A 24029-nucleotide genomic window follows, 5' to 3' on the forward strand; every position below is an offset into this window, starting at 1 on the left:
CCAGTCCATGCTGTGGGAAGGGAGGGGGAGGCTGCAGAGAAGGGGGTGCTGCAGGAAAGGAGTGGCGCAAGGAGGAGGCACAGGAAAGGGGGTGGCCCGGGAAGTTAGAGGCCATGGGGGACCGCAGAGAGGGGTGGGGGGGCAGCGGAGAAGGGGGTCCGCGTGGAGTGCGTGCGGGGTCCACGTGGAGAGCGGGGTCCGCGTGGAGTGCGTGCGGGGTCCGCGTGGAGAGCGGGGTCCGCTGGACACTGGCCCTCAAGGGTGGGATGCAATGAACTTATGATGTACATCTGTAATACAGGCAAAGGTCGTCTACATAAAATGATAGTGAGACAGTGTGTCATGTGCAGCCACAATACCATTCTGATAAAACAGAACATTGTAAACCTCTGTTTATTAAATTGTAGTGTCTTACAGTAGTAAACATATTCATCTACAATGTTTTAATGTACATTAGAAACAATGTGTCTAATTTTGTGTTGAGAAGTGATATTCATAGCCATAATACTAGAAACAGAACATCTGTAGACGTACCATATCATAGATTATCAAAATCGCATAACTCTTACCTAGTTCTTGGACTAAGGATGTTTAATAGACTAAGTGCTGACTTTAAAGAACTGCCTGTAAATATCTTTAAAGCTAAATTATACAAGCTACTAGTGAACAATCCGTTTTACTCCATTGATGAATTCTTTGAAGATGAAAGTACTGTATTCTAACGTGTACCTATTTTATGTAAACCAATTCACTTCGATATAGTAGTTTATGTAGAAATATATGCTCTTGACTTTGTTTATTGCTGTAATCAGCTGAACGACAATAAAATTATTATTATTATTATTATTATTATTGGTTCCAATGGTGAACAGGGTTATAACCAGATATGATCCCTGAGGGACTGCAATATCCTTTACATATTGGTTACTGCCGCCCCCTCCCCTCCCACCTTGAACTATGAATGAACCTTGCCAAGGTAGGGTTGCTTGTGTGCCCCAACAACGCTATCAATACTGTAGATACAATCATAATGGAGAGGCCAGACAAATGTGGTTCTTGAAAAAAATGCAATAGCCTTTTCATTAGTTGCAGGGGACAACAATCTGGATGACTGAATGATCTGGCCTTGTAACATCTGCCAACTTGGCATTAATGTGTTGTTACTGCGAACAGCTGAAAGCTACAGGAAACTACAGTCGTTACTTTTCCTAAGGACGTGCAGCTCTACTGTATGGTTAAATGATGATGGCATCCTTTTGGGCAACATATTCCGGAGGTAAAATAGTTGCTCATTTGTATGTCCATGCAGTGACTACTCAAAGGGATGCTGTCCTCAGTAAAAACAAAAATGGCTTTCTACGGGCCAGAGCATGGAATGTTTGAGTCATTAATCGGGCAGGTAGGTTAGAAAATTCAGAATAGGAAATGGATCTGTTGAAGTTAGTTAGAATGGGAATTAGGGAAGTCTGGTGGCAGTATGAATAGGAATTCAGGGCACATCAGTTACAAGGTTATGAATACAAAATCAAATAGAGATAATGCAGGAGTAGGTCTAAAAATAAATAAAAAAAAATAGGAATGTGAATAAGCTGCTCTAAACAGGATTATCATAGTCCAGATAGATAAGGGGCCAACATTCACCACAGTTGAACAAGTTTATGTGATGCCAACTAGTTCTGCAGATCAAGAAAAGTTTGAAAAAAAAAAGTATGATAAGATAAAAAAAGTATTCACACAGTTAAGAAAGAGGAAAATTAAGTTGTGATGGGTGACTGAAATTCGATGGTATGAAAAGAAAGAGGGTGAAAAACAGTAAGATAATATGGACTGGGGCAAAGGAAAGAAAAAGGTACCTGCATGGCAGAATTCTGCACAGAGCACAGTTTAATCAATGCTAGCACTTGGTTTAAGAATCGCGAAAAAGTATGTACATGTGGAAGACACCTGGAGACGCTGGAATGTTTCAGACTGATTATAACGGTAAGACAAATTTTGAAACCAGGATTTAAACTGTAAGACATTTCTAGGGACAAATATGGACTCAGACAATAATTTATTGTATACTTGGAAGGAGAGACAGCATTGGTCGTATATTTTTGTTTATTATCGCAATCTTCATTGCTGTAATATATAACTTAAATTAGTAAGCACTGGTGTCAATAAGCTTACGGCGATCACATTGACTGACTATGGAGTCGCCAATCAATAATTTATTGGTTATGAACTGTGGGTTAAAACTGAAGAAACTGCTAAAATGTAGGAAATTAAGGAGACAGAACTTGGTTAAGTTGAAAGAATCGGGGTTTATTGGGAGTCTCAAAGGGAGCATTAGTCAACAACTGACGGAAACAGTGAAGGCAGCACAGGATCAAGTACGTAAAAAGATGAAGCACAGCCCTTTCAGAACTGAATATTTTCTAGAAGAAGAAAAATTTTCTTTTGTGCTGTAATGCCGTTGGGTGACTTTTTAATTATTTTAGACGCAAGATTTATATAAAAATATATGCCCATTTTCAAAATAAAAATTTCGTTGTTGTGGTCTTCAGTCCTGAGACTGGTTTGATGCAGCGCTCCATGCTACTCTATCCTGTGCAAGCTTCTTCATCTCCCAGTACCTTCTGCAGCCTACATCCTTCTGAATCTGCTTAGTTTATTCATCTCTTGGTCTCCCTCTATGATTTTTACCCTCCACGCTGCCATCCAGTACCAAATTGGTGATCCCTTGATGCCTCAGAAGATGTCCTACCAATCGATCCCTTCGTCTAGTCAAGTTGGGCCACAAACTCCTCTTCTCCCCAATTCTATTCAATACCTCCTCATTAGTTATGTGATCTACCCATCTAATCTTCAGCATTCGTCTGTAGCACCACATTTCAAAAGCTTCTATTCTCTTCTTGTCCAAACTATTTATCGTCCATGTTTCACTTCCATACATGGCTACACTCCATACAAATACTTTCAGAAACGACTTCCTGACACTTAAATCAATACTCGATGTTAACAAATTTTTCTTCTTCAGAAACACTTTCCTTGTCATTGCCAGTCTACATTTTATATCCTCTCTACTTCGACCATCATCAGTTATTTTGCTCCCCAAATAGCAAAACTCCTTTACTACTTTAAGTGTCTCATTTCCTAATCTAATTCCCTCAGCATCACCCGATTTAATTCGACTACATTCCATTATCCCCATTTTGCTTTTGTTGATGTTGATCTTATATCCTCCTTTCAAGACACTATCCATTCCGTTCAACTCCTCTTCCAAGTCCTTTGCTGTCTCTGACAGAATTACAATGTCATCGGCGAACCTCAAAATTTTTATTTCTTCACCGTGGATTTTAATACCTACTCCGAACTTTTCTTTTGTTTCCTTTACTGCTTGCTCAATGTACAGATTGAATAACATCGGAGAGAGGCTACAACTCTGTCTCATTCCCTTCCCAACCACTGCTTCCCTTTCGTGCCCCTCGACTCTTATAACTGCCATCTGGTTTCTGTACAAATTGTAAATAGCCTTTCGCTCCCTGTATTTTACCCCTGCCACCTCCAGAATTTGAAAGAGAGTATTCCAGTCAGCATTGTCAAAAGCTTTCTCTAAGTCTACAAATGCTAGAAACGTAGGTTTGCCTTTCCTTAATCTTTCTTCTAAGATAAGTCGTAGGGTCAGTATTGCCTCACGTGTTCCAACATTTCTACGGAATCCAAACTGATCTTCCCCTAGGTCAGCTTCTACCAGTTTTTCCATTCGTCTGTAAAGAATTTGCGTTAGCATTTTGCAGCTGTGACTTATTAAACTGATAGTTCGGTAATTTTCACATCTGTCAACACCTGCTTTCTTTGGGATTGGAATTACTAATTCTTCTTGAAGTCTGAGGGAATTCCGCCTTTCTCATACATTTTGCTCACAAGATGGTAGAGTTTTGTTAGGCCTGGCTCTCCCAAGGCTGTCAGTAGTTCTAATGGAATGTTGTCTACTCCCAGGGCCTTGTTTTGACTCCGGTCTTTCAGTGCTCTGTCGAACTCTTCACGCAGTATCATATCTCCCATTTCACCTTCATCTACCTCCTCTTCCATTTCCATAATATTGTCCTCAAGTACATCGCCCCTGTATAGACCCTCTATATACTCCTTCCACCTTTCTGCTTTCCCTTCTTTGCTTAGAACTGGGTTTCCATCTGAACTCTTGATATTCATGGAAGTGGAAAAATATGTAATCGTTTTTAAAACACAATTTGAACACTTAGCATCTTCTTATGGACTAAAATAACTAACTGTGACATATTCACTGTTGTAATAAACTGATCACTCAATAATTACCATGCAATACAACAGTAATAATAATATTAATTTTGCATATTCTGGCGGTCACAAGCTGCTATGTATTGCTCACTGACTAGCTGATATTTTTATAGTGAAACAAACACTTGGCAGCACTTTTACATGAGCACAAGATTGAACATTCACAAATATTTACATGATGGTTCCACTGGGGAAAAATATTTGTTCCATCTAAGAGACAGAAAATTTAATGTACACAATTGTAACTAGTGGGTCTAAGAGCCTAGTAGAAATCCTTGGACATCCAAAGAAATAGTGAATGTAATTGGTGAAAGGAGAAAAACATAAAAATACCACAAATGAAGCAGGTGAAAGGGAATACAGATGCCTAAAGCCTCAGAAAGTGTGAAGTGGCTAAGTAGGAATGGCTAGTAGACAAATGCAAGTCTATAAAAGCAGGTATAATTATGGGAAAGAGAAGCAGCTGAATGAATATCAAGATGATGGAAAGCTGTACTAAGCAAAGGAGGACAAAGTGAAAGGAGCAAGGGAAATGAACTTGAAGGCAATATCATACGGAAGAGAAATTACACGAACATGAGATCGGAGATACGTTAGTGCAAGAAGAATTTGGCAGAGCAGTGAAAGACGAGCATCAAAACAAGGCCTGGAGTAGTGTACATTGACTAAGAATCACTGAGATCCTTGAGAGAGCCAACCACAAAATAAATACTGCATCTGGTGTGCAAGATGTATGAGACAGGTGAAATATCCCCAGACTTCAAGAAGAATGTGATAATTCCAATTTCTAAGAAAGCAGGTACCGAAAGGTGCAAATATTATTGAACTATCCATTTCATAAGTCATGGTTGCAAAATAGTGATATAAATTGGTTATAGAAGAATGGAAAAACAAGTAGATGCCAACCTCAGGGAAGATGAGTTAGAGTTTTGGAGAAATATTGGAAAACACAATCATACTGACCCTACAACTTATTCAAAAAGATGGGTTAAAGAAAGGCAAACCTATGTTTGTGGCATTTGTAGACTCAGAGAAAGCTTTTGACAATGTTGACTGGAATACAATCTTTGAAATTCTGTTGGTAGCAGAGATAAACTACGGAGAGCAAAAGGCTATTTACAACTTGTACAGAGACCAGATGGCAGTTATGAGTCGAAGGGAAGGGCATGTAAAGGGACATTGGTTGAGAAGGCAGTGTGACATGATTATAGTCTATCAATCTGTAAACTGAGCAATCAGTAAAAGGGATCAAAGAAACATTTGTAGAAGGAATTGAAGTTCAGGGAGAGAAATAAAGCGTTTGATATTTGTTGACAACACTGCAATTCTGTCGGAGACAGCAAAGGACTTGGTAGAGCAGCTGAATAGTGGACAGTTTCATAAAATACCAATGTAAGATGAACAACAACAAAAGCAAACCAAGGGTAATGTAATGTAGTTGAATTACATTACGTAGTGCCGTGGGAATTAGATCAGGAAATGGGATACTGAAAGCAGAAGATGAGTTTTGCCATTTGGGCAGTAAAACAACAGAAGATGGCTGAAGTAAAGAGAGATAAAATGTAGACTGGCAATGGCAAGGAAAACGTTCCTGAAAATATAAACTTAAATATTAGGAAGTCTTTTATGACAGCATTTGTTTGGAGTATAGCTCCGTACGGAAGCGAAATGTGGATGATAAGCAGTTCAGACTAGGAGAGGAAACGAGCCTTTGAAATTCGGTCTAAAAATGAATGCTGAGGATTAGATGGGTAGAGGAAGTACTAAACAGAATGGAAGATAGCAGAAATTTGTGACATAATTTGGTTAAAAGACAAGATTAGTTGTTAGGACACATTCTGAGACATCACTGAATCATCAGCTTAGTAGTGGAATGAAGCAAGAATGGTAAAAATTGTAGAGGGAAATGAAAAGATGACTACAGTAGGCAGGTTCAAATGGATGCAGGTTGCAACAGTTCTTTACAGATGAAGAGGCTTGTAGAGGATCAACTAGCGTGGACCACAACAACAACAACAACAACAACAACAACAACACATAATTGGTTGCTGAGGACCGAATATATCATCCGGACCTGAAACAATAGGAGGGATAGGTACTTTTGGATAAAATGGGTACGCAACCCTGGAAGCCTCATTCATGGTGTGCTGATAAGATACGATGGCACCAGGTAGTTGTCATACGCCTTCTGCAGATCTGGAAGAACACAGCAAAAAAGTGCTGTTGATGCAAAAAAGCACTGTGCACTGCAGATTCTACAGTTATAAGTTGGTCTGTGTTAGACCACAGTGACCAAAAGCCCAGAGTGACTGAAAGCCATTTTGAAATTGTGATAAATGTTTTCTGGGTTCCAGGCACCAACACATTCATCAGTTGACCATTCTTTGAAATAATAAACACATCCTTTTCATTAGTGAGAATGGTCAATAATTAGTAAAAATATGAGGGTCTTTTCCCAGTTTACAGATAGGAATAATAATAATAATAATAATAATAATAATAATAATAATACCTTCTTGACATTAGGAGGGAACTTCCCTTTTTGTCAAATACAGTGTCACTGATAATGTGTCACCAATATTATTATTATTATTATTATTATTATTATAGTGCATGATAGCAGGCTGAGTTAGTAATCTTGTGTTGGTTCGTGTCATTTAGATTTTAGTGGAGGTGAGTTGGTGAGGGGATATTGGGACTAGCAGGTTGAACGAAATGGTCTTCTTGTTGGAAGTTAAGAAAGTAATCGGAGTGCTAGGTACAGGAGAAGATGAAGGATATGCCTGTGTTCATTTGTGATCAAGAATAAGTTGCTTTCCAATAAGATAGGTTTTGATTTAGCTCTGGTGTCTGAAGAATTTATTGTTCCAAATCTCTAAAGTAATGAGTGACTTGATATTTGAATATTCGGTAATTACTCCTCATGCATCAATACCTTACAAAAGTCAAGTGTTTATGTTAACAACTCAGCAATTACCAGGACACCTATTAATTTTAACTCATTTTACAACATCACTCTCAATCTCCTTGCGTTAGTTACTTATAGTCTCCTTTTGGGATCTGACCTACATTTTTTTCAGTTTCACAGAAGTATGGGTCATCTGCGGAAGGGTGTGCACAATATATCCACTGTACAGTGTGATTCCCTGTACCTACTATTAGATGAATTTATATTCACACTTTCAATCCAGAGTGGCCGCCAATCCACTATGAGTGTTGTCATGTATTCTCACGGCTGCACCCCCTTGATAACACACAGATCACAAAGCTGATGCCTTAGCTGTAACCTCTCCATTGTATGACGACAAGGAGTAGGCACCTGTCCAATGAGTGGCACAGGACTACGGGTAAAGGCTATTAAGCCACAAAGCCTTTGCTAAGGCAAGGTGGCAACCATAAGGAGAGCCTCTAACAGGAGTGACTGGCACCAGGGTGGATGATCCGCAACGAAACAAATCAAATTTATCAATACTGGTGGCTGTGCCAACACAGTTGTCTCAGCATCTAGAAAGCAAGATTTAAATAAAGGGTTTTGGAGGTGAACAGTTTGCCCAGTTCTTGGTATGCTCCAGAACTGATGCTGAATCTTTTGCAACAACGAATCCACTGTTTTTCAATAAAAAATATTCCATCACGAATTAATGCGACAAAGAAATGTACACTGACCTAGAGCAGTGTGGAGCTTTCATCGTAGCTTGCAATGGAAAGGTTTTAACTGAGGAAGTTATGGTCTCGGTAACAGGTATGGTGTCAACCCCTATTTTCTCTTTGTGTGAGACGTTTCAGATGATTGAGCTTTGGACACATGTTGTCCTACCATATAATTAGGATATTTATTGGATGAGTAGAAGGAAAACATGAGGGTAGATGTTCGGAACAATCCCCTACATGTGTAAATTGTCAGAAAACTAACACCCTAATCCACCAACATGTTCAGTTTTCAAGAACAAGAAGAAAATCCACAAACAAACAACCTAGAGCTGACTGTCTATCAAATCAGCATGCTAAGAAAAAGTCTGAACAACTCCAAACAATTAATATGACATCAAACTTTGCAAATAATGGGTTAAAATAGACAAGTAGTGTAATGACAATGTTTCAGAACACCAACTCCTGGCACCAGTCACATGTCAATGCACGTACTCCAATCGGGGAAATGGAACTCAGCTCCCTTGACCCCTAACTCACAGCACTGGTGGTAACCAACTGATCAACACTGTCGGAGATGTCTCATTGTCCTTCCACATCACCAGGGAAGTGGATACTTGGCAAGGTGAGCCCCCTCCTCCTCCACCACCCCCCTCCTCCTACGACGAATAGACAACAGTCTACCACCAACTAGTGGCTGAAAGTCACAGCCCATGGATCACAGAAAGGAATGGTCCCATTCTGTCCCAGAGGTCAAGATAGGAAAATCCTCATGGAAACTTGGAAACAGAAACCTCACAGGGGAAAAAAAAAAAACTGAAAATTTAACATAATGCTGCGACACCACCCACAACCCCCGAGGCCTCCCCTTCCCGAGAACAAGCCTATGGGTAGTGATGATGAACCGCACATTGAGGTTGAGCACACCAGAACAGCAAAGTAGTTCATACTCCCATTTCCCCTTCGCTGCTTTCTCAGTTCACAATCTGATGTTCCTTCAATGGAATTGTAACAGCTACCTTCACTATCTGGCCAAATTCCATCAATTAATGGCTACTTTGGCGTGGCACTCCAGAACACAGCTCTCAGAAATCTAACTCCTTATTATTAAAAATCACAAATCCTACAGTAAAAATCAAACATTGGTAACTTCAATGTGGAATATCAACAATGTAAGAAAAGATAGATTGCTACTTATCATAAAGATGACAAGTTACAGACAGGGACAATTAGAAGACACTTACACATTAGCTTTTGACCACAACCTTCATCAGAAAAAGACACACACACACACACAATCATTCACACAAGCAAGCACACCTCACCCCCAAATGCCCCAACATCTCTGGCAGCTTGGACCAATGATAACTGTCTGTGGTCCCAGTCAGACAGGATCTTTTTACAATCACTGGTCTTACAGTGTGTTACATGTCTGAGAGTGGCAAACCAGTCCTCGTAAACACATTTTTAAGTCTGCATCCTTGTAAATGCTTTTGAGGGTCTGCACTGATATACCAAGACTTCAGGCAACTTCATTTATGGTGTGGTCATTGATACGTCCAAACATGATAGCTTGCTTGTGTGAACGAATGAGAATGTGTGTGTGTGTGTGTGTGTGTGTGTGTGTGTGTGTGTGTGTGTGTGTGTGTGTGTGTGTTTTCGATGAAGACTGTGACCGAAAGCTAAAGTTTAAGTGTCTTAATTGTGCCCATCAGCAGCTTCTGTCATATTTACGGTAAGTAGCAATCTATCTTTTCCTAAGACTGTTGAAATCCTATACTAAAAGTCACATTAACACTGAGAGGACATCTGGAGAAGCCTGAATGCTCATACACCCACAGACTTTCAGTGAGCAGGTGCGGCCCCCACACAGATGCAACTCATATCACAAGCTGTGGAACTAGTGAAAGAGCTGCCCCCACCCTGCATCTGGTATGGGGCAGCAAAAAGAGACCTAACAGGGTACAAGTAATACAGCTAATAAATGCAGAAGTGAAAGTCTACCTACTTAACACAGATCTATAACACAGTTCAACCTTACATATTGTAAACTGCAGTCTGATCATATCACCCTCGATCCAGTACACTGTCGATAACGATCTCTGGGCTAGTGACTACTTTCCTCTCACTCTTTCTTTCTCAAACTGGCGAACAATGGAATACGCTGCTCCATGTTGGTTGCTTCAGAAAGCCAACTAGTAAGCTTTCACCTCCAATCTTCTTTTGAAGCCAGTCAAAGATGAATACTGAAGTAGTAGTACAAGAAACATTGACACAATTGTACATACTGCAGAATCAATACCCTATTCCTCAAGGCCCCTCCCCCTTCTCCCCTCTAGCAGAAACCCGAGCCCCTGTGGTCTGAAAAAATACATCTACATCTACATTTATACTCTGCAAGCCACCCAACGGTGTGTGGCGGAGGGCACTTTACGTGCCACTGTCATTACCTCCATTTTCTGTTTCAGTCGCGTATGGTTCGCGGGAAGAACGACTGTCTGAAAGCCTCCGTGCGCACTCGAATCTCTCTAATTTTACATTCGTGATCTCTTCGGGAGGTATTAGTAGGGGAAAGCAATATATTCGATACCCCATCCAGAAACGCACCCTCTCGAAAACTGGCGAGCAAGCTACACTGCGATGCAGAGCGCCTCTCTTGCAGAGTCTGCCACAGCGCCTCTCTTGCAGAGTCTGTCACTTGAGTTTGCTAAACATCTCCGTAACGCTATCACGGTTACCAAATAACCCTGTGACAAAACGCGCCGCTCTTCTTTGGATCTTCTCTATCTCTTCCGTCAACCCGATCTGGTACGGATCCCACACTGATGAGCAATACTCAAGTATAGGTCAAACAAGTGTTTTGTAAGCCGCCTCCTTTGTTGATGGACTACATTTTCTAAGGACTCTCCCAATGAATCTAAACCTGGTACCCACCTTACCAACAATTAATTTTATATGATCATTCCACTTCAAATCGTTCCGCACGCATACTCCCAGATATTTTACAGAAGTAACTGCTACCAGTGTTTGTTCCGCTATCATATAATCATACAATAAAGGATCCTTCTTTCTATGTATTCGCAATACATTACATTTGTCTATGTTAAGGGACAGTTGCCACTCCCTGCACCAAGTGCCTATCCGCTGCAGATCTTCCTGCATTTCGCTACAATTTTCTAATGCTGCAACTTCTCTGTATACTACAGCATCATCCGCGAAAAGCCGCTTGGAACGTCCGACACTATCTACTAGGTCATTTATATATATTGTGAAAAGTAATGGTCCCATAACACTCCCCTGTGGCACGCCAGAGGTTACTTTAACGTCTGTAGACGGCTCTCCATTGATAACAACATGATGTGTTCTGTTTGCTAAAAATTCTTCAATCCAGCCACACAGCTGGTCTGATATTCCGTAGGCTCTTACTTTGTTTATCAGGCGACATTGCGGAACTGTATTGAACACCTTCCAGAAGTCAAGGAAAATAGCATCTACCTGGGAGCCTGTATCTAATATTTTCTGGGTCTCAAGAACAAATAAAGTGAGTTGGGTCTCACACGATCGCTGTTTCCGGAATCCATGTTGATTCCTACAGAGTAGATTCTGGGTTTCCAAAAACCACATGATACTCGAGCAAAAAACATGTTCTAAAATTCTACAACAGATCGATGTCAGAGATATAGGTCTATAGTTCTGCGCATCTGCTCGACGACCCTTCTTGAAGACTGGGACTAACTGTGCTCTTTTCCAATCATTTGGAACCTTACGCTCCTCTAGAGACTTGCGGTACACGGCTGTTAGAAGGGGGGCAAGTTCTTTCGCGTACTCTGTGTAGAATCGAATTGGTATCCCGTCAGGTCCAATGGACTTTCCTCTGTTGAGTGATTCCAGTTGCTTTTCTATTCCTTGGACACTTATTTCGATGTCAGCCATTTTTTCGTTTGTGCGAGGATTTAGAGAAGGAACTGCAGTGCGGACTTCCTCTGTGAAACAGCTTTGGAAAAAGGTGTTTAGTATTTCAGCTTTACGCGCGTCATCCTCTGTTTTAATGCCATCATCATCCCGGAGTGTCTGGATACGCTGTTTCGAGCCACTTACTGATTTAACGTAAGACCAGAACTTCCTAGGATTTTCTGTCAAGTCGGTACATAGAATTTTACTTTCGAATTCACTGAATGCTTCACGCATAGCCCTCCTTACGCTAACTTTGACATCGTTTAGCTTCTGTTTGTCTGAGAGGTTTTGGCTGCATTTAAACTTGGAGTGAAGCTCTCTTTGCTTTCACAGTAGTTTCCTAACTTTGTTGTTGAACCACGGTGGGTTTTTCGCATCCCTCACAGTTTTACTCGGCACTTACCTGTCTAAAACGCATTTAACGATTGCCTTGAACTTTTTCCATAAACACTCAACATTGTCAGTGTCGGAACAGAAATTTTCGTTTTGATCTGTTAGGTAGTCTGAAATCTGATTTCTATTACTCTTGCTAAACAGATAAACCTTCCTCCCTTTTTTTATATTCCTATTAACTTCCATATTCAGAGATGCTGCAACGGCCTTATGATCACTGATTCCCTGTTCTGCACTTACACGGTCGAAAAGTTCGGGTCTGTTTGTTATCAGTAGGTCCAAGATGTTATCTTCACGAGTCGGTTCTCTGTTTAATTGCTCGAGGTAATTTTCGGATAGTGCACTCAGTATAATGTCACTCGATGCTCTGACCCTACCACCCGTCCTAAACATCTGAGTGTCCCAGCTGCAGCTGTCAGAGAGCATAGACAGTCATTGCAAAAACTCAAATCCATCCTTCTACAGAACATTTAACAGCTTTCAAGAGACTTTAAGGTAAGGCACAGTTTTTAATAAAAAGCGGAATGTAGAATGTGATGGAAACATTATGTATCATCTACAAGTGCCCCACGCCCCACTGTCTCAAGTTTGGACTATCCTCCATAGCATATGCAACCAGCAATTGCGCACAGTAGTTTCTGGCATCTCCCTCAATGGTGACATACATACTCAAGCCACGGGCATTGCTCAAAAGGCAAACTTCGCTGAAGTGTCTGTATGCAGTTACTACCAGCCCAGTTTCCTCACCGGGAAATACCTGTTACAACAAAACTACTTATCCTTCCATCTGCAAGGCCTCAAATCATACAATGTTCCATTTAATGAATTGGAGCAGCATTTTCGAAGGGTGTCAAAACACAGCACCAGGATCTGACAAAAACCACAATCAAATGAAGGGTAGCTGTGCAAAAGGGTAGCAGCCTTGCAGAGGAGTAGCAGCTATGCAGAGGGGTAGCAGCCGTGGAGAGGGGTCAAGTGTAGACATATAGTTGTGTAGAAGTGGAGCTTAGAGCGGGAGTTGGGTGGAAAGTTGCAGTGGGGAGAGGGGGAGACGGGGGGATGCGAAAGTGTTAAAAGGGGTATGTGGGAGGAGAAGGTCAGAGAAAGTGAGACTGGAAGTGGGACAAGGAGTGGTAGGGAAAGGGGTAGTCAGAGAGGGTTAACTATGGACAGGTCTTTGGATTAAATTTATATTTGTCAACCTAAGGCCTAGGCCCTACAGCAAGTATGTTGCCCCACCCCTTTCACATGAGGAAACTCCACACTGATAACATCTTTAATATTTTATTGGTTTCATTTTTACAGTAATGTGTAGACTTCTGAAGCTCAGAAGGAATAAGATACTATGACTCATTCCAATACTATAGTGTGAGAGATAGCACAGCTTTTACTGTCAGGTGAAGAACTGATAACTTTTCTCGAAAAATTTGATTTTTTTACTACTGATAATTTTTCTTGAAAAATTTGATTTTTTATTGCAGGATACATTTCGGTATGAGCTACAGATATTCATGACAAAAGTTAAGAGAAAAATTAAATTTTTGCATGATATAGCAAAAGAAGAAACATGATATATAAGTATTGTATTAGTTATAGGTTATTCTTATAAATTCACAGTCTATAGTCCATCTCAGGGAAGGTCTTTTATTGTAAGCTACAAAAACATTTATCTGTGGCAAGGAAAGCAATTTATAAAACCCCTATGCCATTATGTTGAGTGATGTCATATGAAACATTAAGAAGACTGTTCCATGTGGCTCACTGGCATAAAAGACACTTTTCGTAACGTAATTTGAGAGTTCTTGATGAATATGGTTTACAAAGACAAAGTTTGTTAATATCAGCAGTGAAATTTATCATTAAAATACACACAATATGTGTAAAATGTTTCTTGCCAAAGCTCAAGCACAGCTTCTCCATGACAAGCCTGCTACAATATTGGACATCAATGGTGCAACCCATTCCAGTTTCGCCCGACTGTCAATGACAATAACGCAGCGCGAGGCAGTGTGTTTTGCGTCTCAGTGCATTCCTGCCCAGCTACGATCTGTTCAGTGTGTGACACACAGTAGAAACACATCAAAACTCATTTCAACATACCTCCTTCTTGGCCTGTAGTTCCATCCTGACTTCACGAAGAGCCTCAACACCTTCCAAGTCACCTTCTCCCATAGAAAGAGCAGAAACCAAAAGCCTGGTTGCATGCAGGTAATGTTTCTTTGACAAATGCATTTCCAGCTTTGAAGGAACCTCCCGAAGCTGATCACTGGGAATAAGCACAAAGTGTTAGCAGTAATATAAGCCCAAATGTAATAGTGGAAAACAAGAGGATGAATCAAATACACCGATTGCTTCAAATCGAGCATTATCAGTGTGACCTTTCTTGGAGTACTTTTGCTGCAATTCACTCCCATCCACAACAAAGTATTTACATTCCACAGAAACCAATTTAACTTTTGTTGATATGTACATTCACTTTTCTTCCCTTTAACAGCTCATCCCCGGTTACAGAGTCTTTTTCCATAGTCTTTCCTACTACCCAATATTGTTCTGCTCTCAATGATAGTATTCATCCATTTATCTTATTCAGAATTGTCTCCATATCTTCAGCTGCAGTTACACCTCAAATTAAGATTCTACACAGTTATTCTCTCAAAACAAACTATGAAATTTCCAAAGTTTTTTCAGAATACCGCCTGGGTATTCATTTCAAATTCTGAAACATCCTGTTTTAATTTTTTTATCATCCCATGGGATTATCTGAATCAACTATACTTGTTCAGAAAATGAGTTATATTGTCCACAGCAAGCCAATAAAAAACAAAACAACGTGAAACAAATGAAGTCTTCCTGAAGTACATAAACATGATCAATACATCAGAGGGAAGGACTTAAACTACACCGAGGAACTCCTGTACAGAAGAGAGCATGTCACATGGAATCCACACTATGTATATTTAAATGTGTCAGGTTGAAAACTTCTCTGTTTTTCTGTATTAAAATGGAATTGCAGAATGATGTACATCTTCTGTAAGCACTACCCAAGTGCAAACTGTTGTTATATCTGGTCTTTACTGACTGAATACTTCAGTTCCTTTTGAATGTGTTTATAATGTCTTCTAAAATCACACCTGAAAGTATTTTAACTGGAATGGCATAACTAGAATTCTGAAATGACTGAACAGTCACAACCTTAAGTTCATGAACATTTACAAAAGACTGCTCTGATAGCCCCGATGTTGGCTAAGAATATCTTCTGTGAAAACACAAACCATAGTATGATACCTCAGAGTACGACAGCGTAGAATGTAACAAAGAAAACAAGCAAGTTACTGCACACATGATGCTAGCATATTGCACCTATGATGCCAGCTGTGAAGGTGTTTTTAACATAATATTGAAATACAGTATTCTGATGATTTGATAGGAATGCCCTTAAGCTTTCTATGTTGCCAATCAATGACTCAGGACTTTTCAGACAGGCTTAAATATGCTGCAATGATCCCCACTTATAAAAAAGGAACTAAGCAAACTGTTCTACTCACAGACCCACTTAATTTTTTTTTAAGTGACCTATGATACAATACTGGCACATTTATCTGAGCAGAGCTAGTTAGCTGGCTCTCCATTAGGCTTTTGTAAAGAATTCTGCATAGAAAAAAGAATACAATAACATCTACATCTACACACACACTCCACAAGCCATAAATGGTGTGAAGGGAAAACGACTTTCTATATACCACTGTAGAGCTCAAATTTCTCTTATTTTGTCTTCGTAGTCTTTACACAAAATGTACATTGGTGGCAGTAGAATAGTTCTGCAGTCAGCTGTAAATACCAGTTCTCTAAATTTTCTAAATGCCTTTTTGCGAAAAGAATGTTTCTTCTTTCTTCCAGGGAACCCCATCTGAGTTCATGAATCACTTCTGTTTTACTCATGTTGGTTGAATCTCCCAGTAACAAATCCAGCAGTAGGCATCTGATTGCTTTGACCTCTCACTTTAATACAACCTAGTGGGAGTCCCAAACACTAAAGTAGTAATCAAGAATGGGTCATGAGCTACACTTCCCTGTAACCCTCCCCTCACAATGAAGTCACCCATTTGCCTCTCTTACTACAGTGCTTAAGTGCTCGTTACGTTTCATGTCAGTTTGTCATGTTATCCCCTAGGCATTTAATTAATGTGACTTTGTCAAGAAGCACACCACTACTACTGTATTCGAACATTACAGAATTGTTTTTAAATAATGGAGACTCCAAGTAGAAGTATAAAAGTGTAGGAAAAGACAGATTGCTACTTACCGCAAAGACGAGATGTTAATTTGCAGACAGGCACAATTAAAAGACACTTACACAAAGCTTTTCGCCACAGCCTTCATCAGCAAACAAAAAACAGAGAAACACACACCATTCATACACACAAGCAACCATACCTCATGCACAGATTACTCCCAACTCTGGCAGCTCAGACCAGAATGCAATTATCACGTGGAATGGAAGCAGCAATCTGGAGGGGCGGGAAAGGGGAAGGGATAGTAGTCTATGGGTGGGAGAACAGAGGAACACTGTTCAGCAGGGTGTGCAGGGACTAGAATGCCAACAGGTGCAGCGTCAGGAGGTTGTGGGTCAAGGGGCGGGGCCACTCTCTGCTGCAACCATTGAACTGTTTTTTATCTTAGTATTACTACCAACCAGCTGTCCACCATGATGCACAGCCACCGCCAAACAGTGGCCAAGAGCAAAGAAGACTAACCTGTAGCACAAAATGCAGCTAGCTGAGTGTATCATGCTTGATTTCAATGGCTGCTTCACTACTCCAGCTATCTGGCTCCCCCTCTCCACCAGCAGCTTTCATGAACTGCACAGATGGGAGTTATCCTTACAACACATTCTCCACTCCCAAAATTATCCCTGCCTCAGCCTACAGTAACATACCGTCCTCCACCCACCAGTTTCCACCCTCTGTTCTATCATCTCCCCCTCATCTTTGTCTCCCAGCCTCTTTGTTTGCCACCCTCTGCCTACACACCTGCTGATTTTTCCTGTTCCTCTCCTTTTCACTGGTCCCACCACAGCGTCCCTCTGTCCCCCCAGAAGTACACTACTATCCCTTCTCCTTCCTTGGCCACTTCAGATTGCTGCTGCCATCCGATGTGATAACTACATTCTGGTCCGAGCTGCTGGAGTAGGCAAGCAGGTATACATGATGTGTGCTTGCTTTTGTGTATGAATGGTGTATGTTTCTGTGTTTCTCTTTTGCTGATGAAAGCTGTTGCCGAAAGCTTCGTGTAAGTGTCTTTTAATGGTGCCTGTCTCCAACTTAACATGTCTTCTTCATATGGTACGCAGCACTCTATCTTTTCCTACAGGATTCTTTTTCTATTCATCGACATTAACTTATATTTTTCTACATTTAGAGAAGCTGCCATTCATCACACCAAATAGAAATTCTGTCTGTCATTGTTACCTTTGCACTGTCATTCAACAACAATATTTTCTTGTGCATAACAGTGTCATCAGCAAACGGTTTCAGAATGCAGCCCATCTTATCTGTCAGATCATTTACGTACACAGGGAACAAGAACAGTCCCGTAACACTTCCTTGGTGCACTTATGATATTCTTGTCCCTAATGAACACTCACCATCAAGGACAACATACTGGGTTCTATTATTTAAGAAATCTTTGAGCCTATCACATACCCAGTAACCTATTCTGTATGAATATGCCTTCCTTCATAGTTTGCAGTGGTGCACTGTATCAAATGTTTTCTGGAAATCTAGGAAACTCGAATCTGCCTGTTGCCTTTCATCCAAAGTTCACAAAATATCATGCGAGACATTAACATGTATATGTCTAATGGCTGTCTAATGGCCAGGATAGGAAATTTCAAAAACTACAGGAGATTCAACATAGTAGACCTAATATTGCAGTACCAAAAAGTGAACTGGCATTCCTTCCCAAGACTAGTAATCTGATGAACATTATTTTTTACCAAAAGGAAAAAAAAAAAATGTTGTACAAGGCCTCATTCTATAACACTCAGCAGGAACCATCACAACAGAAATTCAACTGATTGATTTCTCATTCCATTTCAGCCCTAGATGGGAATTTACTTACTACAGGCAATACAGTAATAGAAAAGTACTTGACTGGTACCAATGTTGCTACTCATCCACTTCTTCTAGGCATACAGAAAGCATTACCTTATGAAAAATAAATAAAAAACTTAAGGACAATGGAGCCCTTATCATACAGGCACACAAATCAATGTCTGCTATAATCATATGATGATTTGGTTAAACAGTTTATTGGGGTAAACACCACAGAAAGAAAGTAGATACAACCAAACTGCACAGTAGACTGCTACCAGTAATGAAACAATGAACAACCAAAAAATCTTTTCCAGTACAGTCAAAAAAAGATCAATTATTCCTGTGAATGCCATATAGCTACACAAAGATAATTTTCCTATCTGTCCTATAATTTATGCCAGAAATGGGCCTGGATATCATTTGAGTTGCTATTGTTAGATCATTTAAATAAAATTTTCAAACACCTGGTGAATTTTAATATTTCCCATAGAGATGACCTCATTAAAACACTTTCTAGCCTTTTCATCCCTGAAGACAATTCGCTGGTAACCTTTGACAAAGAAAATTCACTCCAGCATTCTGACTGAACAGTTGTACCAAATAATTAGTAGGAATCTTTTTAAGCACAGCAAAAGATCCTGGGACGAAATCAATGAAGCACTACAATTCTTGAACCTAGTTTTTAATTATAATTATTTCAAGTTCAGATATACCACATACATACCGAAACAGGCTCTCACAATGGATTCTCCATTATCCTTCTGCCTTCCAATGTATTGATGACTACATTCGAACATAATATGACGCACAATTTAAAACTATATTCCAAAAAAATAGTGATTTGAACAATATATAATGATGACATTACTCTATTCAGAAATATAATAAAATTTTGCAGTACTTAAACAGAATACAACACAGTATGCATTAACATGTGAGTTTCAGACAATGCAATTCACAGCAGCCTCAAATGGTTATAACAACATTTTTGTGTGTAACATTAATAGGAGTATAGCATGAAGGCTCAATATGAATCACAATGCGGCACAATTTTCATCTCAACCAAAGACTGTCAGCTCTCTTACCACAATTGACAATACAACTTTCACTAAAAAAAGGTACCTTATGTATCCTTTCCTTCGATATATTTCTGACAGAGTAGGCAAATACCTGGTTTCGAAAATATAGCCACAGCTTATTATATTCCTAAGAGCAATGGCCAAAAATTTAGAGAAAAGGAAAGTATGCTGTGCGATAGGTTTAAGTTGTTGGGTATGTATCGTGCCTCTTGCCAGAAATGTGAAGCCAAAAATATAGGCCAAACTGGCAGAAGTCTTTCAACTCAGTTTAAAGAGTGTACAAATTGCAGGAATTCAGAATCAGCAATAAGTGCGCATTTATGTGACACAAGACATCAGATAACAGACGAACATGAGAGGATGCAAATCATATATTCGGAGAATAATAGTAACAACCTTAACATTTTTTAAACGACAGCGATTTTCCAAGACTTACAAAAACCTCCTGAGCTCATCGTAAAGCACAACTGAGACACACGAATATTTTAGGAAATTTTTACTATCTAACCAGATAGCCCATTGTTCTTATTTTTAGACAACGTATTTTGCTCCACATAAAAACCTTTACTGTTTATAAATTCTCCACTGGTTGCATGGAATAAAATCCATTATAAATTTTTGTAGTCTGCATGATAAGGGATTTACTCTATTAGTTTTCTATCCATGCACTGTCCATGTTTTATAGCATTTGCTGACTTAAATTGTAATTTATTTTTACACATAGCACCTTCCCCTCTTTTCATGCTTTGCCATCTCATTGGGTTTTTGGACACCACAGTCAGTGTACTTTTACTCATGGCAGCTTGCATAGGGCTCTAGCTAGTTCAGTGTTCCTTATGGCCATACCTGCATTGCATCCAGTTGATAATTTGGTATGTTTTTATTGGTGCTCGTATACATTTTCTGCATGCTTTGTAGGACTTATTTTATTCTCTCCACACCAAATACTCATTTTATTTTGTTTTAAGGACCTCGACATTTTATTAATTTGACAAATGCTTCTGGCGGGTTTTAATTTATCTATGAAGTGGAGGACAAGGAGAGGTGTCAAAAGTGTACAATAATGTTGTAGACACAATTTATGTAAGTACCTAACACATGGCACTATTATACTCCTAACAACAATATTAACAATGTCAGTGTAAAAAGGAAACTTGTGAAATACTTCGTTTGTAATCCCTGTTTAGATCAACAGAGGATGCACCTAAATTGGCATCAAGCTGGTCATGGTTTTAATAAAAAAAACTTTCTATAGCCAGATCAGTGTTTTTTGTCTTCTTGTAAAAATGTTTATAGGAATCCCCCGGGCTTTTCTCCAGTCACTTTGAACTTTGCACTGGAAAAAAATTCATGATAAATGCAAGTTAACAGAGGGGGCCGTCCAATAGAGTACTCTCTGTAAAACTGAACTGGGATTCCTATTTGTTTTCAACTCTTTCATTTGCATCTCAGTCCCAGGGATGTCCACTTCTATGTCCTACATATGAGAGTCTGTATGACGGTTGAACAACGGTATGTATAGTGGTGTAACAGGGTGTTCCATCTCCTCCCTGCAATCAGATGAAAGATGTTCATGTGAAACATTGTTTAGGTAGTTAGAATGTGGGGATTTCCACTGTGCAGGCATCAATTTTGGTTTGTGCAGAGACAATGGGAGAAACATGAGCACAGGACATCAGCAAGATGTGATGCTGTCAAGAGTCTCCAGCTGCTGTGGAGATGGTGTTTATACTTTGGCGTCAAAGCTTGGCAGTGTTTTGGAAGGCCACATCAAGCACCCATACCCACAATGACAACACCCGGACACAGTTGAAAGAAGCTGAGGAGAAATGTCATTTTTATTTCATGTTGTGTTCTGAGATTAATTTTGGATGTGTTGTTCTGAGTAATAAGAGGTTTATCGCCTAACACCATAAATGTTAAATATGGGGACAAGCAAGTACAGGAAAGTTCTCTAAAAAGGCAGTTATGTCATTTCATAGTGAGTTGGTGTAGATGTGAGCTCTCTTACAGCTCTCAATCCTCTGCAGGAGACAAATAAGTACTATGGTACATTAGTGGCACTGTACAGCAGCAGCAAATCTTAAATAAGGTAAAAATGCTCATGAACATCATCAGGGTGACAGACCGTTAAGGACGTTGTTGACTCAGTTACAACCAAGAAATTGATCCATAAATACTTCAGTCTGTATAATCTTTCTGAAAGAATGTTTTTTAAATGTGAAATTTAAAGACTTCAACTTTAGTTTTGCTGTCTTCTACTGCTACATCAGATTAGTTAATGAGTGACTGGATAGAAGCCTTCGACCCACTTATATATGACCAGAATTTTCTATGCTATTCAGCAAGATCCTCTGCTAACGATGATGATGGAAGAAGTCATATGCTTCACACATTGGACTTTTATAGATGCACGAATTTCCGTTAACTTCTACCTGTTGACATTTCCATGTTCTGTTATGACCAGAGAGTGCAACATTCTCTTCTTTCTTAGCATTTTCCAAATTTCATAATTAAACCAGAGTGGGTCTTTTTCATTCTGAATCCACTTACTCGGCACATACTTCTCCAGAGACAATCAGTTTAAACTCTGCCTATAATTCCTCTACATCCATTATGTTGGAACTAAATGATGTCCATTCACTATCTATGTGGGCTGCTAACATATGCTTTTCTGTTCTCCCCAGCATAAGTATTCCCCTAGCCTTCTTGATAGATTTATTCCAGAAGATTGTCTGTGCACACCACCTGCAATGAATTCATAAATGTCCAAGTCTATAGTCAAAAAACAAAGATGATGTGACTTACCGAACGAAAGTGCTGGCAGGTCGATAGACACACAAACAAACACAAACATACACACAAAATTCAAACTTTCGCAACAAACTGTTGCTTCATCAGGAAAGAGGGAAGGAGAGGGAAAGACGAAAGGATGTGGGTTTTAAGGGAGAGGGTAAGGAGTCACTCCAATCCCGGGAGCGGAAAGACTTACCTTGGGGGAAAAAAGGACAGGCATACACGCACACGCACACGCACACACATCCATCTGCACATTTACAGACACAAGCAGACATTTGTAAAGGCAAAAAGTTTGGGCATAGATGTCAGTCGAGGCGGAAGTAGAGGCAAAGATGTTGTTGAAAGACAGGTGAGGTATGAGCGGCAGCAAATTGAAATTAACGGAGATTGAGGCCTGGCGGATAACGAGAAGAGAGGATATACTGAAGGGCAAGTTCCCATCTCCGGAGTTCTGACAGGTTGGTGTTAGTGGGAAGTATCCAGATAACCCGGACAGTGTAACACTGTGCCAAGTGTGCTGGCCGTGCACCAAGGCATGTTTAGCCACAGGGTGATCCTCATTACCAACAAACACTGTCTGCCTGTGTCCATTCATGCGAATGGACAGTTTGTTGATGGTCATTCCCACATAGAAAGCTTCACAGCGTAGGCAGGTCAGTTGGTAAATCACGTGGGTGCTTTCACACGTGGCTCTGCCTTTGATCGTGTACACCTTCCGGGTTACAGGACTGGAGTAGGTGGTGGTGGGAGGGTGCATGGGACAGGTTTTACACTGGGGGGCTGTTACAAGGGTAGGAGCCAGAGGGTAGGGAAGGTGGTTTGGGGATTTCATAGGGATGAACTAACAGGTTACGAAGGTTAGGTAGAGGGCGGAAAGACACTCTTGGTGGAGTGGGGAGGATATAATGAAGGATGGATCTCATTTTGGGGTAGGATTTGAGGAAGTCGTATCCCTGCTGGAGAGCCACATTCAGAGTCTGATCCAGTCCCAGAAAGTATCCTGTCACAAGTGGGGCACTTTTGTGGTTCTTCTGTGGGAGGTTCTGGGTTTGAGGAGATGAGGAAGTCGCTCTGGTTATTTGCTTCTGTACCAGGTCGGGAGGGTAGTTGCGGGATGCGAAAGCTGTTTTCAGGTTGTTGGTGTAATGGTTCAGGGATTCCGGACTGGAGCAGATTCGTTTGCCACGAAGACCTAGGCTGTAGGGAAGGGACCGTTTGATGTGGAATGGGTGGCAGCTGTCATAATGGAGGTACTGTTGCTTGTTGGTGGGTTTGTATTGGACGCACGTGTGAAGCTGGCCATTGGACAGGTGGAGGTCAACGTCAAGGAAAGTGGCATGGGATTTGGAGTAGGACCAGGTGAATCTGATGGAACCAAAGGAGTTGAGGTTGGGGAGGAAATTCTGGAGTTCTTCTTCACTGTGAGTCCAGATCATGAAGATGTCATCAATAAATCTGTACCAAACTTTGGGTTGGCAGGCCTGGGTAACCAAGAAGGCTTCCTCTAAGCGACCCATGAATAGGTTGGCGTACGAGGGGGCCATCCTGGTGCCCATGGCTGTTCCCTTTAATTGTTGGTATGTCTGGCCTTCGAAAGTGAAGAAGTTGTGGGTCAGAATGAAGCTGGCTAAGGTAATGAGGAAAGAGGTTTTTGGTAGGGTGGCAGGTAATCGGTGTGAAAGGAAGTGCTCCATCGCAGCGAGGCCCTAGACGTGCGGAATATTTGTGTATAAGGAAGTGGCATCAATGGTTACAAGGATGG

The 24029-nt window shown here is 40.4% G+C and overlaps 1 protein-coding gene across 1 annotated transcript in view; it reads right to left on the reverse strand.

Annotated features, from left to right (window-relative positions):
• LOC126260965 (exocyst complex component 4) overlaps positions 1-24029 on the reverse strand; it is a 239737-nt gene that overhangs the window by 197522 nt on the left and 18186 nt on the right. The window contains exon 4 of the mRNA XM_049958489.1: positions 14395-14560. Coding sequence (XP_049814446.1) covers positions 14395-14560 — 166 coding nt within the window. The remainder of the gene's footprint in view (positions 1-14394; positions 14561-24029) is intronic.

Source organism: Schistocerca nitens, chromosome 5 (genome assembly GCF_023898315.1).
Source record: "Schistocerca nitens isolate TAMUIC-IGC-003100 chromosome 5, iqSchNite1.1, whole genome shotgun sequence".
In the NCBI taxonomy this organism is placed as follows: domain Eukaryota; kingdom Metazoa; phylum Arthropoda; class Insecta; order Orthoptera; family Acrididae; genus Schistocerca; species Schistocerca nitens.